At 36.1% G+C, this 17,131-nt stretch overlaps 1 protein-coding gene across 2 annotated transcripts in view; it reads left to right on the top strand.

Moving 5' to 3' along the window:
* Window positions 1–713: 713 nt before the first annotated feature.
* The window catches only part of LOC123307938, a 75,669-nt gene continuing 59,251 nt past the window's right edge, over window positions 714–17,131 (top strand). Inside the window, exons 1-2 of one of the 2 annotated variants that reach the window (XM_044890440.1) lie at window positions 714–957; window positions 9,539–9,761. In XM_044890440.1, the coding sequence (XP_044746375.1) occupies window positions 9,555–9,761 (207 nt within the window). In that variant the 5' untranslated portion in view covers window positions 714–957; window positions 9,539–9,554. Of the gene's footprint in view, window positions 958–4,227; window positions 4,476–9,538; window positions 9,762–17,131 lie in introns of those variants that run through there. The other variant, XM_044890439.1, reaches the window with a different exon arrangement.

The raw sequence follows: 17,131 nt of genomic DNA on the forward strand, positions 1-17,131 counted from the left end.
ATTATAGCAGATCTAAATGTGACACATATTCTGAAAGAGCAACTCTGTTAGTAAAAAATCTGAAAGTTTCATCCATTTCGGCACAACCGTTCGATTTTGAGGAAGTTTCAACTGACGGACTGATCTTTTTGGGAATTTGATGTTCAAAAATTAAAATGTATCAGTGAAATTTGAAAAATCGGGTACTTTGGTCTAATATAACTCATTTCAAAAGATCCACAGATGTGGAGTGTCACAGATTCAGATAGTTATTTTGAGGGTAATATTGTTTTTCCAGGGGTGGCATAGCTCATTATGAAAACTTAAAATGGCTACTTAGGCATTGATGAAAAGACATACGAATGGGAAAAAATGGTATGAAAAAAGTTTTTTTTTACCTCAAGTATTTACTATTAAAATATTTGTACGACTCAAAGACTCACCCTGTATAGGGAGTGAGTAAAACTTACAAAATTCATGGGGAAAATGCTCAGGTCAATTTTCATTTCAAAACTTTTTATCTGAACTACCCTTCCACAGATGAATTTTTCTTCAAAAAGATAAATCACTGTTTCATGTATTACTGAACTCTAAATACATAATAGAAGAGAAATTCGTATTCCTCAATTCTGCCACAGATAGTTAGGGTTACCATTCGTATGTATGAGTACCATGAGTACCATGAGTATTTTCCTACAAAATAGTGAATACTGCAGCCTTGTGAGGCAACCCACTACTACCTACAGACAGAGTCACTCATAAAGTTCAACCATCTCCATCATCGTTTCGACGATCAAACCTAACTACCCATTTTTGGGGATGATGCAGCAGATATTATTCAGAAGGGTGCCGACTAATACTAATCGAACGGCTAAATATTATAACAATGGCTCAGGAGCACCTGGACTTCATTAAAATTCATTCGTGTCAAATTAGGAGACAGTAGCGGACTCAAAACATCTGGGGAACAAATTCAGGGTAAGTTTATTCGTATGTAGAGATATTCTTCATAATTATTGCAGTGCGAGATGCCCTTCCATATGAATTATTTCAGCTTATTTTATAAATAGTTTCCTCTCTTACAATCCACTACACTCACGGGTAGAAAGGGTATTTTACTGGGTTTTTTTCTTAAGCTCTTGTATCATAGGCCAAATTGTATGGTACACCGTTACGATAACCTCTACTAAGACGGTATCTTATGTACAAGCTATAATTATTGTTTGATATTAAAAATTCTCTATATCAAAAGAATATATGTATAAATTCTCAACCCCAACCTGGACTAGTGGTGTCATCTATGAATAGTGTCATAAGCTTTGTAGGTCAGGTAAATGGACAGGTGGTCCACCCCAATTTAATCAGGTATAGGCAGACAATAGATGTTATGAAAGTGTGTAACTTTCAGATTTCAGAAAATTGAACTTGCAGGTGCTCGTGAAATGAACTGAATGTATAACCTACGACTATATCACCAATGTATGAATTCATGAATCCAGAGAATTTAACCAAGTGATGGTTCAATATTTCAGTTCAACAAATTCATCTTTATTCCGGAAAATGGGGAGATGTGAGAAATACTGCTATCGCTAGATATATGAACAGTTTCCAGTGAATAAATCTTTTAGACTGATTCGAACACCTTACCGATAATATCGGTCATAAATCGGAGAGTTGAATTCACTGAACGGGAAAATATATATTTGCTCCAATTGATAAGATAACCGTATCGGGCAACCACCTATATTATTCAGTTTAACTATTTGTTTAGATGAATATCGAACTGCTGACTCGTATTACGATTGATTGTGTGGAATTATATGGAGCTACCATACCAAGAAATCTGCATTATTAGCACCTGAATAGATGATGTAAAGTGCTTGGTTTCGATTTTTAATCTGAAAGGGTTTCTTGGTTCTATGGGAATTGTTCTCCAGCTGTAACAGATGGGAAAATGAAAATATACAGGGTGTTCCTAAATTGAACGTACAAACGAAAAGGAGAGATTCCTTAAGTGAGTTTAAGAAAAAAAAAGTCCCATAAACATGGGGTCACTAACGTTTCGTTTTCGAGATACAGAGTGTTGAAGTTTGAAGTTTGAGTTTTTTTCTCATAGTATCTACACTTCACAAGATATTCAACTGAAATTTGGCATAGATATTACATTTTAGAGTTCTCACCACGTGACATGGCGATTTCAATAGAAGATCTACAGGGTGATATTTTTTCTGGAACACTGCCACCTGTTCTTCTGCAGAACTTTTTTTTGGTGAGCAACTGTTAATTTGAAAAAATGTGAAAAGAAGCTTTGTTCTTATACTAAACTTTTCGGTCTCTTGTAGTTTTGTCGTATCTACCAACGATTTCGAGAAAAAAAATTTTGAACGATTCTCTCGAAATCCTCGTGAAAATCCAAATTATGATGGGAAGGCCACTTTGTAAGCTGTGGTGAATGAATTCAGTGTCAGTTTTTGTGGAAATTGCCATGTCACGTGGTGAGAACTCTAAAATGTAATATCTATGCCAAATTTCAGTGGAATATCTTGTGAAACGTGGATACTATGAGAAAAAAACTTGAAAAAAATTCAAACTTCACTCTGTATCTCGAAAACGAAACTTTTGCGACCCCATGTTTATGGGACTTTTTTTTCTCAAACTCACTTAAGGAATTTCTTCATAAACTTTTTAGGGTTTTCATTTCACTCCCAATCTCTGAAACAAAATCAATTACGAAGAATTATAATTTCAACGTTATTTATTTTGAGTTCATTGTTAGGCAACAATTTTTTCTAGTTAATTTGCTCCTGACAAATTAGTGCAAGAATTTACGCAGGAGCAAATCGTTGATTTCATTTTTAATTGATTTTGTTTCAGAGATTGGGAGTGAAAACCCTAAAAAGTTTATGAAGAGATGCAAAATCCTCCCAAAATAAATTTCAATCGATATCACTTAAGGAATCTCCCCTTTTCGTTTGTACGTTCAATTTAGGAACACCCTGTATATTTAAATGATCCACCCACACTATTTTTCTTTTTTTTTTTGAGAAAGAATATCTGATGAAAATAACTACACTAGACACTGACTAATACAATTTTAGACAGGAAGAAAAATTCATCAACAGAAAAAAATTCAAAGGTCTGTTAAAAATTTCGTGGAAATTTTAAATTGAAATTCGAATTTTAAATGTTTCGAAATTTTCCCCTGGATTGTCAGCACCTTGATCAGAAATTTTATTATTGACAACCTTGTAAATGGTACTCGAAAAAACTCTATCACTTAAATCTTAAATCGCATTTTTTTTAAATTTTGTCTGTGCCTTAATCTATCAACAATCCTTGGAATTTTCTTCAGGTTTCAAATCCAAATGATATGATGAAAACAATCTATCAAATTGTGTCAGGTGTCAGAACTTTTACAGAAATTCATATGACTTGGGTTTGTTAACCGTGGAAATTCAAAGGATTATTGGATAACCGAAAGAAACAGATATGAATATGATAAATGCAATGAAAACTGAAAGACGTGGGTGATATCTTGGCATCTCATTCGATAAAACCGTAAGTGAAATTTTTTGTGGTTGCCTGTAAACCCAGCCGATTCGAAAAAAATGGTTAAGGAAAAAAGTGTTTCTTTTGAACTCAGGCATCTACTGTTAAAATATTTGTACGAATCAAAGAGTCAGCCTGTATAATTCCAGAGAAAGAGTTTTTTCGAGCATTTAATATGACGGTGAGAGTTCTTTACATTGAAATTTTCCAACTTTGCCAAAAATGATCTATTCCCAACGAGTGGTTGGCAAAATTATTTTCCTCATTTAATGAAATATACAGGCTGACCGCCGACTCTAGACAATGAAAAACGCAATTGTCGCCGATTAAGCTATCTGGATCTTCCTGATGCCACCAATTAAACGTCCATTACAAACAATGAAAGAACGGAAGCACAGTGCGTAAAACCGATTCACTTTCAAGATCCAAATCTAGACCGCAGCTCACTACCTGGCTACCACCAAAACCCGTCATCCATGCATAGATACTCGATTATACCGCAGACCATTCTGTGATTATACCTGGCCTTCGCCGGTGTAAACATGGCCAACTGTTAAATTAGAGAATAATGACATTATTATCCCCACTTCTTTAATAGCCCCACAATAGGTCGACATTGGCTGAGCGCGCCTTGGAGGGGGTTGGAAGCATGTGCGGCTGACTTTCAGGACTCACGGAGCTTTCCGGTAAACGCGGAGCGCTCAGTTTGACGTAAGCGTTCGCGTAGAGTTGTATCCGAAGGCGCTACGTGTGGAAAAGCGCTCTGCGAAAGCTCTCGAAGTCCGGGCGCGCAAAAAGTTTATACGAATTCATGAGATAAAGTCTTCCGGTTCGTGTGCGTCTGATATTTGGCCCTTTTCCGGAGTGAAGTTGGATGAAGTTACGATTTTTGTTTTGGTTATTGTGTGTTGTGTTCGTTCCTCTGTGTTGGATTATGCTTGACAAAGGTTGGTCCGCGGGACTTGGATTTATGTTGAAAGCCCAATTATTCCCATTAAAATTGAAGCAGATATGTCCGAATGAATTTGACACGACTGAATGGAAAATGCACCGTTTTCTCCACGGTTTAAAGTGAAAAATGAGCTGCCAGATTTCCTCAATTCGAACTGGAATAGATTTCCTAGCTAAATGAGAATATTCTGTACGAAAGCCCACAATTAGGTTCATTCGATATTCCGAGAATTTTAGGCAAAGTTGAATTGAAGTGATCAGATCTCTGATTAGATTCTCCCACAGTCAACTGGAGTTGACTGAAGCATCTCTTCGTAGTTCTTGAAATTTGTCCATGCTTGGAGAATTTTCATCAGACATAACCAAATTTCTTCTTGGTGTTCGAGTTCTATCACATTTCCCCAATCTCATAAATCTTCTGAGGTGTTTCAGTTGATTAAAGTCGTTCAGGTGGGATTCAACACGTCTTCTGATTGAATTCTCATACTTTTCCATCATTGGAAATCTCATGCATACATAAACAACACTTCATTGAATGCTTCCATGAATGACATCATCAAATTTTATCGAGGAATCCTTGGAGGATTTCTGCAAAGTCGAAAACTTCTGCATCTACTTTCACACATGTTTTCTGCACTCGCTCTAGTCGTGGGTGATAGATACTACTCTGAGTTCTTGAATCCCATTCTGTGAGCGTTGTTGTTTGCAAACCATGTTTCTCTGTGTTTACATAACAGCGGCATGCATTTCAGTGGTTGTTGAACACCCACCAGATCGTATAGACGTGTAGACCCTCTGGCGGTACCTATGTGCCCCATACAGATGTTTGTGTCTGGGAAAGACTTTTCGTATTTTATATTTAACCCACCCACCAGTTAATCATATTTGAAATTGGGCAATATTTCATTAACAGATTTTGGCGATCTGTAACTACCTCCTTTTATATATCCTAGTCTTCCATTTCGTTGTGGGCAATAAATATTTCAACAAAAAAAGAGTAGTATAAGAACTCTTCTTAATTTTTCACAAATCCCTCTAGTAAAATAGAATATCGCAGGTACTTGCTTCGACTGCCACTCTTAAAAATTTATAGCCGAACTGCCACTACTGTCTTATTTATTGGCCCTTCTTTTTCTCGACGGTTTCAAGTAGCCACACATGTAGATCTGCCAAGAGCCGATGTACCCCATTATTACCCATTGTCTCCTCCATTCTTCCAGTGACTTATTGGTCCCCAGTCTCTTTTCCATCATCTGGTCGCCACAATATCCCATCTCATCATAGACAGGGGCATATCCCGCTAATTTCGAATTATCACCCTGAATGGAAACATTTCCTGGTGACATTTTTGCCCCTGTCCAATTTCAAGCCTAATTATTCACTGCCTTTGTCAATCGTGGACAGTCCCTGGAGCGAAGAGATGAAAGATTTACCAATGTTTTACCTCCTACTGCGAAGACCCTACTGTCTGTGTGTTCTCGATGTTCTCGTCTTTCTTGGGTTCTGTTTTTCAGAATGTGGTCTCCGGTGCTCAATCCACTTGACAACGCTCATGGCATTCTTTTATAGAATTAAGGCTTGGATTGATTCATTCGAACATTTTGCAAACTGTATATATGGTTATTGAGTATTAATGGATGTATATACTCAATAATTATATTTAAATGCCTTGAAAAGGCTCTTACAAGTAAAATATAATTTTGTTCTGATTCTTTGTAATTTGAGAATTTCTAATCCAAAATTCGAGTTCCTATCTATTTTCAATAATCAACTGGAGTGTACTGAAACAAATATGTAGTAGACATAAAGGTTCTTTGATTTTTAGGCCCTATTTCGAAAACTTTCGAGGATAAATTGATATTTTCTCCACATCCTAAATATATCAATAATGCACAAAATTTATTCTTCGCTATTTACTTTTCTGTAGAAAAATGCTCGAACAGGTATGTAAATTTTTATTTCAAATTACTCAACCATGTATTCATGTATAAATGAAGGGTTTCATTATGAGCCCCTTTCATGAGTTAGAGGGCAGTTAATTTTTTATGGCAATATATATGTACTAATTTTTCGTGCCAGAAATGGATAGATCATCGTTCTTGAGGATGGTTTGGTCATTGACGAGGTATTTTATCATCCGTTTTTCATTATAAGGATATGAAATAGCTCGGAAATAGTTTATCCTATTAAATTCGAATTTTTACTTTTATTTATTTTGAGGTATGTACCTTAATGACATACAATTTAGGAGTGATGTTTCCAAAATGTTATAGAAAACATATAATTTTCGTACATGAAAAAATAATAAATCACCGCTAAAGTGTATCTTACTGACAAAATACATAAAAAAAGTAAAAATTCGAATTCAATAGATAACCATTTCATCCCCATAATAAAGAAAGCGTCAATATCGAGGTCAATATAAAACCCCATCAACCCTCTACCTCTCGTATGGGATACATGATAAACTACTCAATTATACGTGAAAAGTTGCTTAATTTGAATAAAAGATTGACCTGTTCTTCTACAAAATAGTAAGTAACGAAGATATCACTCTTCTGGGTCTGTTTTGATCGATTGAACTTTTGCAATTTGAAAAATCATAAAAACATATCACCATAACGGAATCAATCATAGAAAATTTACTGCAACGAATTCAATGTTGTCAACCTGATGAAATTGAAAATTGAACCTATTCCACAGAATACCTTGTTTCATAGCATCAAAGCCGTGTCAAAATTTACCCAACCATAAAAGGAAATACAGAAATATTATTGAAACTTTCGGTAACTTCGTATAAATGGTTGAGTGTTCCCCTTCTCTTCTTATCTCCATTGACGATATATAAATTAACCGTCACTTACGAATACACGAGTTGGCCGATAAAATTTATACCGGCGTATCTTTATGTTATTTTTATATGCCTTATTGAATATGCAATATCTCCAGCATTAGTGAGATGATGACCCACCTTGCCCCAACTTCATAAACACCCACTCGCTAGCCGAAGAAACAGCGTGGCTATCGCCCAGTCGGAGACAGATATTAATGAAGTCTGCCAGTATCGGAGGATCCCGCTAATTGAAAATCGAACAAGTTTTTTAAAGCCTGTAATTAATTGAATTATCACAGAATATGTTTCCGTTGAATGGATGAAATATTTATGGCTGCTCAAATAGATGTTCGTAGCATATTTCGCTTTATCTTGTTCGGAATGGCTATAAATTACGGAATGATGTATAAACCAGAGGATTTGATATCTAATCGGCTTGTTGAGTTTCTCTGCTCTCTTTTCCATCGGATTGTATGTTGGGGCAATCCTTCCATTCTTCGCAGACTGTGTTGAAATAATAAATCGGCGTAAAAAGAATTCATTCTGAGAACTTGATCAAGCATGAGAAGCTATTATTTATTGAAAATGGCACATCGTATTAACAAGCTGATGTGAAAACCTTTATAGTAATAATTCAATTTCACATTAGGTATTGATAAAAATAGTGGCAGAACAAAAACGAACTGAATAGATTTCATGTGATTCCTTATTTTATCCATTTTTTTTTCGAAACAAGAGGATTAGGCTCGGGATCAGAGAAACAAATAAAAAAAATTCATTAAGTTTATTTTCAAAGAAATATTTCGTTACAAAGTTGAAATAATCATGTGAGAAAAAGGTTCAAATATGCTTAATGACTCAGACTGTTGATTAGGATGCTATGCTTCAGAATTCGGATATAAATTTAAAAAAAAAACAAAATATACTTGTCCCAAGTCAGTCTCAAATGAAATAAGTCACTTGGGACTGTGTATAGTTTTGAAAAATTAGAATTTGTGATTATATAGTGGAAATTCGACAGGAAATTAAATGATAAACCCCTAGTACAGCGAAAGTAAATATATTGCAATTCAAATGTAAAAAAACTTAACAAAACAAGGAAACTTTGATTTCTTTCATTCTTTAGTGATTTCTCTGTTGAAATAACGTAAATAATAATATCCTGCGAAAAATCGGCATATTTCCTGCTGCCAATGCGCCGCTTATATCTATTCGGCATTGTCCCAAGTCACCCTATGAAACAAGAAAATAAATGAATAAGATCCGTGTTGCCGTTTGATTTTTAAACAACCTTGTTTCATGACATATCTTATATCCCAATATCCCAAGTATCCAGGAAAAAAAAATTACACATGCACAAAGTGAAACATATGTACAGGACACTAGAAAGTATAAGGGCCATAAAAAACGCGCTTTTACTCTCCTGAATTCGTTAATTTTTCCTGTCAATTCAAACGCTCTGGTCACGACAAAATCAACAGGAATTAATTGTTAAAGTAACCGAAAAGACGCTACTTAATCTTATAAGTTTGTCCCTTCACTCATAAATGGTAAAAAACAAAAAAATCTGCAAGTGGGGTAATTGTCCCAAGTTACAGGACTGTTCCAAGTCACCCGAACCTACCGGTACCTTAGTCAAACCAAATCATTTCAATTGATTTTTTTTGTACCTATCATTCATCGAACCAAACTACGTATGATTTCGATGCATTTAGTCCGTTCACTTCTATAAAACAAGTCGGTTAGCCTTAGAAATTTGACACATCCTACGCAGTGTAGTCGAACATGTGAGGTAATGCCTGCTTTTAAGCTTTTATGAAAGTGAATGGACACGGACTACAAATTTACCAGAAGAGGTAGTGGTTTCTGCTGGTGTTTATTCCCTGAATGAATTTCTATTATCGCAGTGGTTTCAGTGTGATATTTCGAAACCATATGAAGTCAATTCCCGCCATCATTTTTTTTTCAACTTACTGCTAACGGATATCAGTAAACGAATTTGTGACGTGACTATAATACTTCCTTAAACAATCTCGATTTCCTATAAGTAAGTTGTAAGTAGTGCAATTTCAATGCATCAATATCGAATAACTGTACCCCACGTGGAAAAAATTGTTGAAAAGAAGGACAACAGAGGACAGACCATTTTTATACCTACAACTTATTTTTTAATCTTATTTCTTTCGTTATGTTTTCTTGTTGAATAAAATCGATTTTTTTTTTCAGTGTTCGGATAGGGCTTATGGAAAGACCTGGTGAAGAAGGTGAAGAATCACCACCAGGTCTGGAGGCCATGTGGGGTGTGGAAACAGGGGCGGACTGTGACTGTCCAGGGCCGCCCCCGGAATTTCTCCTCCCTCCACCACCTCGACCACCCTTTCTTCAATCTGCGGATCCGTCTTTCTGCTCTGAAGAAACAATATCCATAGAAACTTGTGACGCCTTACCTGTAAGTAGAATATATTCGTATAAAACGCAGAAAAACAATTTGCAATATGAATCCTTTGGATTTAAAACCTACGGAGACATGAAGAATAAAATGGTGGCTTTTCAGAATCCGATAAAATAGTCTTATCAATCCGATAGTCGAAAGAGAAACATGTAAAATGAATCTGTGTTCAATTTGTGTCGTGAAAAGTACGAAATAGATTGATATTCCACGCCGACAACTAGGAATAGGCAAAATCCAATTTGTTTGCCCATAAGAGGCAATCAGCTCTGCCCATGTTGTGTCATTTTTCAAAACGAACATAAATCTAGAAATCCAATACATGTTACTTCCGAAGGGAGGAAGATTCATTATAACGGGGATGCCGAAAAGTTCTGGGAAGACGTTAAGCTGTCGTTTACTAATTTAGTAAGAAAGTTGAGATTCCAATATGCGGCTGGATCCTTCGTCAGTGGTGTGGACCCTTCGTACTAAATGGCCATTAAATAGTGATAGTTTGCAGCAAGTTCCTACCCAAATTCCGTAATGAAGTGAGGTTGCCCACTCCGATGGCGCGTTTATCTCTCTCTCCACATCTGGATTGGGTTTTTGACGTTCCACGTCTTTTGGCATGTTGATCGTAACATGTCAAGGAGATGTTTCGGATCGTTCAACAGATATCATCGGAGATTTCTGGCGTTTCTCGATACACAGAATTTGAAAAATGTCGGAGGGATTGGGATCCTATAGAAAGATCTTCCTGATAAGATGCCAGTTTAAAACTTTTCTGTATCGAAATAAAAGTAACGGTCAATCGAACACAAAATATATATTATTCTTCTAAGTTTACTGAGGTATTAAACTGGGTATTTTGAGAAGAATTCCATTACATACTTCAGAAATGAAGATCACCCAAATTTTGTGTATACCGAGGTGTATACAGGGTGAGTCTTTGACTCGTACAAATATTTTAACAGTAGATTCTTGAGGTCAAAAGAAACACTTTTTTCCCCTACCATTTTTTCCGAATCAGCTCGGTTTAAAAGATACAGCCTGTTGAAAAACCAAAAAAAAAAATTATTTTTAGTTTCATCTCACAAACGGTTTTATGGAAGGGAATGAATTTCGGAATATAGTTTTCCATTCATTTGATGAATCGTTTTCGAAAACAAGATATCACCCACGCCTTCCAGTTTTTTCATCATGACCATTACGTACCATAAAAATACCAAAAATTCAAAGAACCCAACTCTTGAAACTAAGTTGAACGTTATCTTATGAAGATTTGAACGTTTGGTAAAATAAAAGTATTCTTCATATTTTCTCATATAATGCGCCGTTTTCGAGTAATTTGATGTTAAAAAATATCTGTGATATTCGAAAATTGGGTACTTTGGCTGAATACAACTCAGTAAAAAATCCACAGATGTGGAGTGTCATAGATTCAAGGTATTTTTGTTTCTTCAAAGGAGGCATTGCTCATTATGAAAAAAGTAGTATAGGAAGAAAGTGTTTCTTTTGACCTCAAGAGTCTACTATTAAAATATTTGTACGAGTCAAAGACTCAACCTGTAGATCTAATCAAACTTTTCTCAAACGCAATTTTTGTTTTTTCTACATCAGTTTGAAGAGGTAACGAAGAAAGATCTTGTTTTTTTGCAAATTTAAACGCTGAATCAAACTTATCGAGGAAGACTCACCCTGTATAAACAATCTGTAAGCCATTTAGCTTAATGTAAATGTCCTGAACAATTGAAGGACAAAAAATTATTCACTTTGGTAATATATAAAACCAAAAAATTGCTTTAACTAGCTTCAAGGCATTCGACCTCTAAGAAAAACTGCTGTTAAAAAAATTGCTTTCTTCCTATTTGAAAGTTGAAACAAGCACTGTCGTAACTTTCTGTGATTCACCGTGGAATCCAGTCCTCTTCAACGCAGAATTGAATTGTGTTCCATAAAAATTCACTTCGCTGAAGGTTCACATTCTCATTGAATATATTTTTTTCTGAGTGTACCCTTCTGCGAAGCACAAAAAGTAACCGATTATTACTGGATCCTTGGAATGCTTTGATCATCGCGCCAAATTACTCACACAACCATGAAAAACCTCTTCCTTCAACAAAGATAGCCATGTTGTTAAACACCCTCTGATTTACAAGTTTATTGTGCTGCAGCTAAATGAGCAGGGGTCAGGTAAAACGAATCGGAAATATCGTTTAAGTGTAGAGTGGAATTGGAAGTCAAGCAAACCGACACTTGAGCTTATTTATTGCCACTAAAATAGGTTTTTTAGACACGTAATACTGGTGTATGGGCGCATACCTGTAATGGAACTTCTGCTGCTTACTGCCTTCTGTTGAGACAGGTATCGAATGAATTACGTATCCTCTAATTTTCCGAAGTGGTATCCACCAGAAAAAGTTAACCTTTCGGTTATTTTAATCAAGAGTTGGACGAAAATAACAGGCCCGAAGAAGTTGGTGAGATCCGAACCAGCACTCTCATTTTGTACAGTTCGGCGGAATTGAGAATTTAGTGGAACCAGTTCTTAGTAACTCTAATGCTTTCAATTACTTCCTGTACTTTCCTCGATGCAGAATCCCGTTTCCTGCACAATACACAGCTTCGTTCGTAAAGTTTTAATTCGAACACGACAAACTTTTGAGAAGATAAGAGTCTGATTCTGGTATGAACAAGAAAAGTTGATTGATTCAGAAGGATGGTGGTATTTGTGGTTTCAAGCCCAGGACTGAACGGTCAGTTTGTTATCATCCATATAACTGTAGTGAGAACTGAACAGGTTTCACTCAAAGTTGTGATAATATAATATGCATGTAAGTTGTACAAGGATTTTCTGAAGAAAATCTTAGATTTCGTGTTATTCATCTTGGAACTGTATGTAGGAAGCATCCGTAAGTTTGAGAGGAGAGATATAGAAACAGGTGCTCCACCTATGACCAGGTAGGCTGACTAGCTACCTAGGACGCACCTGCTTGCTCTAGATTACTATAAAAATGAGTTCCACGTAGAGTCGTCAACTATACTCCATTCACTTTTATTTTGGCAGTCGGTTGGCCATGGAAATTTGACACATTTCACTCTGTATAGTACGAAAATATGGGGTTATGACGCTTGTCAAAACATTTTTGGGTTTAAATCAACGCTATGTTGCCCGTTCTTTGTAAAAGTTTCTGTTATTACGTATTTTATCACAATGTCGAATATCTTCAGAAAATAGGTGACGAACATAACTGAAGTTTATACAAACTGATTGAAGGCATACCAAATTCAGTTATTTGCATGGAAAATACAAGAGATCAGTATAATATCATAATATGCACTAGCTTGAGGAGAGTTAATGTTCGTTATCTTCTTTGGCTAAAGTTTGAATACGTTACATCAGTTGTAGATTTCAAAAATATTAACCCGAAGATGAAATGCATATGATGCAGTGGTTGGGATTAGTATCTCCCGAAGGAATTAACAGATAATTACAAGAATGTTAAATTATTAAACAAAAATCATCTTGCATCTATATAAGTAAAGGGAATTAAGGAAGTTTCAAGTCAAGATGAACTTCACCTTTGAACAAAAATTTCTCATGAATAAACAATTATCAGGACAACTGGCGCGTATTTGTGGCTGTTCATCATTCTTATGATAATAATAATTGGGTATTTATTGGTACCTTAAGACATTCACAATGTATAAGACAAATCAAATGAACAATAGAAAAATCAATTTTCGGGAACTTATTCTACGATGACATTCATCGAAAATCCTTCAGTAAACTTTTCGCATTAATTCACTCAAACATAAAATTCTCAAATGCAACCACTTTTTTGGGTCTCCCAATAGAAGGAAATTCTTTGTAATCCTCTTCATTCACATTCTTTCTGATTGTGGAAATATTCAGCTGTCTCTTTTTTCAATCACTTTCGGCATTTTCGTAATAAAAATTGATATTAGTTGTGGCAACGGCGTTATGACCTTAACGACATTTGAGTGCCAACCTTACTCCGTTCTGGTTACAAAAACTTGAAAAAATGATTTCATGGCCAACCGACTGCTAAAATAAATGTGAATGGAGTATGCATATGTAGTTCTTTTCGATCGAAAGTTTGACCTGTGTCGTAGCTTGCTCTTTTTGTCAGAAGAAGGATATTGATCGTCAAGAATATTGAGTATTTTCTTACACCTCCTCTTATTCTGATACTTGACAGCTCAATTTTTCGATTGTCGCAATTTCAGTCGAAATCCTATTTCAATTTTTCATCTCTGGTATTTGTTTTGACTTGTAACATTACACCGGCACAGATGTTACTTCAAAGGCATGTTACTCGCTGTACCCCCCTAGAGGCATTAAAATCTGTAAGGCAACAGTTGCGTCAGGCATGTAGATAATGAAATTTCGGATCCGATCAAATCGGGAAACGATTATTAAAACGTTGCACGTACACCGAGATAATTTATAACCGTTTATTAATAAATCTCAAAGCTGGAGCGCGGTATATTGTGAATAATTGCCCAACAACATAAGGTCCTTAGGCTGGCAATATCAAGCGAACGTTATACGACATAACGGTGGAATAAAAGGCAACAATGAACGGACGTAAACGCGGATAGTTGTCGTTTTGCCTCTATGAATAGGCCGGATTAGTGTTATATTGTGTTTATTTCAGTCAGATCCTGGTCGTCATCTTCACCTGCTGCTCCTATGTTATTAAATCGGTCTACTCGTTTCGGATTCCGCAGCACACCAGCCAGTTAACTGAATTACGCGCCATCTTGCCCCATTTTAATTCGGCACCTTTGTTTTTGCCTGCGTGGGGCCCTTTTTGCCCACGTGTGCGTTTTACGTGGATCGCATCGGGCGTGTTTTTAGACGCAATGGGGTAATTAAGTTTGGCTTATCTCAATTCGGGAAAAGGCACGACCGCAAATTGACCTGACTGGATTTGGGGAACAACTCAATAATAGCCTAATTTGGCTATTATACTTCACCCTTCATTGCTCCAGTTTTTCTTTAAATGAGCAAGATATTCTACACTAAAGACCAAAAGCAGCCTCTATTGGAAATGCAACGGGTTTCTCAGCCCTTTCCTAAACCTGCTCTAGGGGCGTAAGATCAGGAGAACACGGTGGCCATTGTAAGTGGGGTTTCGATTGTGCCACTACGTCGCATAAAGCTAATCCTCCAGTTTCAGAGTTCCAATGAACCAGGGTAGCTTCAAGGAGATCCCTTCCTTCTCGTCCAAAACAAGACATTTTCATTCCCAAATCCCCCTGCAAAACAACTGTCAAGAATTCAAACGAACAAGAATGAGAGACTGAAATCTCGTATAATATACGCTTTCTCTTCTTCGACAGAATTTGAATGCATACTCCAGAATCCTTAGCAATGAAGCACCAAAATATTCATGACATGACTCACATAACAGCAATTACCTACAAAGTACGAAATATTATCCAAGATCGTATCATTAGACCGTAGAAGTATACGAGGCTCCAGAAGAAGGATTGCCAACATGGGCAATAAAAACGCAGTGAAAGAAATATACGAGGCGTGCTTGAGAAGAATGGAAGGTATATACTTTCACGCTACATTGTTTCCAGAATTGTGAGACAGTAAATTTGCATATTTAGTGAACGTTAATTTGATCGCAATGTGGACACTTTGAGGTACGGGCAATTCAGCGAAGAAGGCATTTTATGTCTTCGGGTTTTGGCGAACAAAAGCCATGCAAGAATACCGATTATCCTGAACATAAAATAAGAGTGATCTAGATAAAAAAAATTGGAGTAGAGGAAAAAGATTTATTCTCCATTCGTGGATCAGTTATGAATGATTCATTTTGTGTGCGTTTCCACACGTGTTTTTATCCTCTCATTTCAAATCCTAATTAAGAAAATGAAAGAGCGAATTCCTGCTATTCGGATGCTGAATTCCCCAAACTTCATCGTTTTCCTGATATTCCTTTACCCTCATATTTTGAACCCCGCGAATGTAAATATTTGTCCTTTGGCTGTTTCATCACACACAAATTCAGTGGACCCTAAATGTAACCAAGGGGCCTTTGGAAACTTGTAGTCGGTTGATGAACGGGATTTTAGCCCCTAAATAGGGCTGTCAAGTTCCTAGAACGTCGAAAGGGAGGTGGACACAAGATTTCATTACATTCAAATCAGTTTCGCGAAGCTTAAAACACGTTTTTCGGTCTTCGCTTTGAAGGCTGATGCAGATTGGATGGTCCTGTTAAAGACCAAAATTGAGTCTTTCTTACATAATCTAGAGAGTGGATCGGTCTTCTCTGCCAATACAAATTAATTAAAACATACCATGATGGCAAATTACAAGGTGGGATTCGTGCCTCGGGCTTTTTAATATGTTGAAGTCTACGAAAGCGCTATTACACGGGTAATGCTAGTGATTTCTGTTGAAAACGACATAAATATTTATGGCGATTAATAAATTATTCAGGGGAAAGTGAGGTTAGCTTGTTTATCAACTTAATTACTGAGATTAGTGGTCCGAATTCAGGAAATCTTGTTTGCTGCTCACGAATTATTCTTTCTACATTGAAATATGACATTTTTTAATCGAATTCACAGCTGGTTTTATAAGACCTCCTCCATTTTCTCAATTTTGAATTCATTCCCCAAAATACAGGGTGAGTTTTTGGCTCGTACAAATATTTTAACAGTAGATTCTTGAGGTCAAAAGAAACACTTTTTTCCCCTACCATTTTTCTTTAATCGGCTCAGTTTGAAAGATACAGGCTGATACAGGCATAAAAAAAATTATTTTCAGTTCTATCTCACAAGCGGTTCCATCGAATGGAATGACTTTCGGAATATAGTTTTTCATTTACTTGATGAATTTTTTTCGAACACAAGATATTACCTACGTCTTCCAGTTTTCTTATTATGACCCATGAAAATACTTGAAAATTCAATAAACCCAACTCTTGAAACTGAGTTGAACGTTATCTAATGAATATTTGATCGATTTGTAAAATAAAAGTATTCTTCATATTTTCTTGTATAATGCGCCGTTTTCGAGTAATTTGATGTTCAGAAATAAAAAAATTCGAAAAATTGGTTACTTTGACCAAATGCAACTCTTCTTAATAGATCCACAGATGTGTAGCGTCACCGATTTAGCTAGTTATTCTGAAGGTAATTCTGTTTTTCCAGGGGTGGCACAGCTCATTATAAAAATGAGCTATATCTTTTTATCAGGGCCGAATCGGGAAAATGGTATAGGAAAAAAGTGTTTCTTCTGACCTCAAAACCTGCTGTTAAAATATCTGTACGAGTCAAAGACTCACCCTGTATATCTGTCGATGAATCTGAAAGTATTAGGATGTGAAATAAAAAAAAATATT

Source organism: Coccinella septempunctata, chromosome 2, assembly GCF_907165205.1.
Source record: "Coccinella septempunctata chromosome 2, icCocSept1.1, whole genome shotgun sequence".
Lineage (NCBI taxonomy): Eukaryota > Metazoa > Arthropoda > Insecta > Coleoptera > Coccinellidae > Coccinella > Coccinella septempunctata.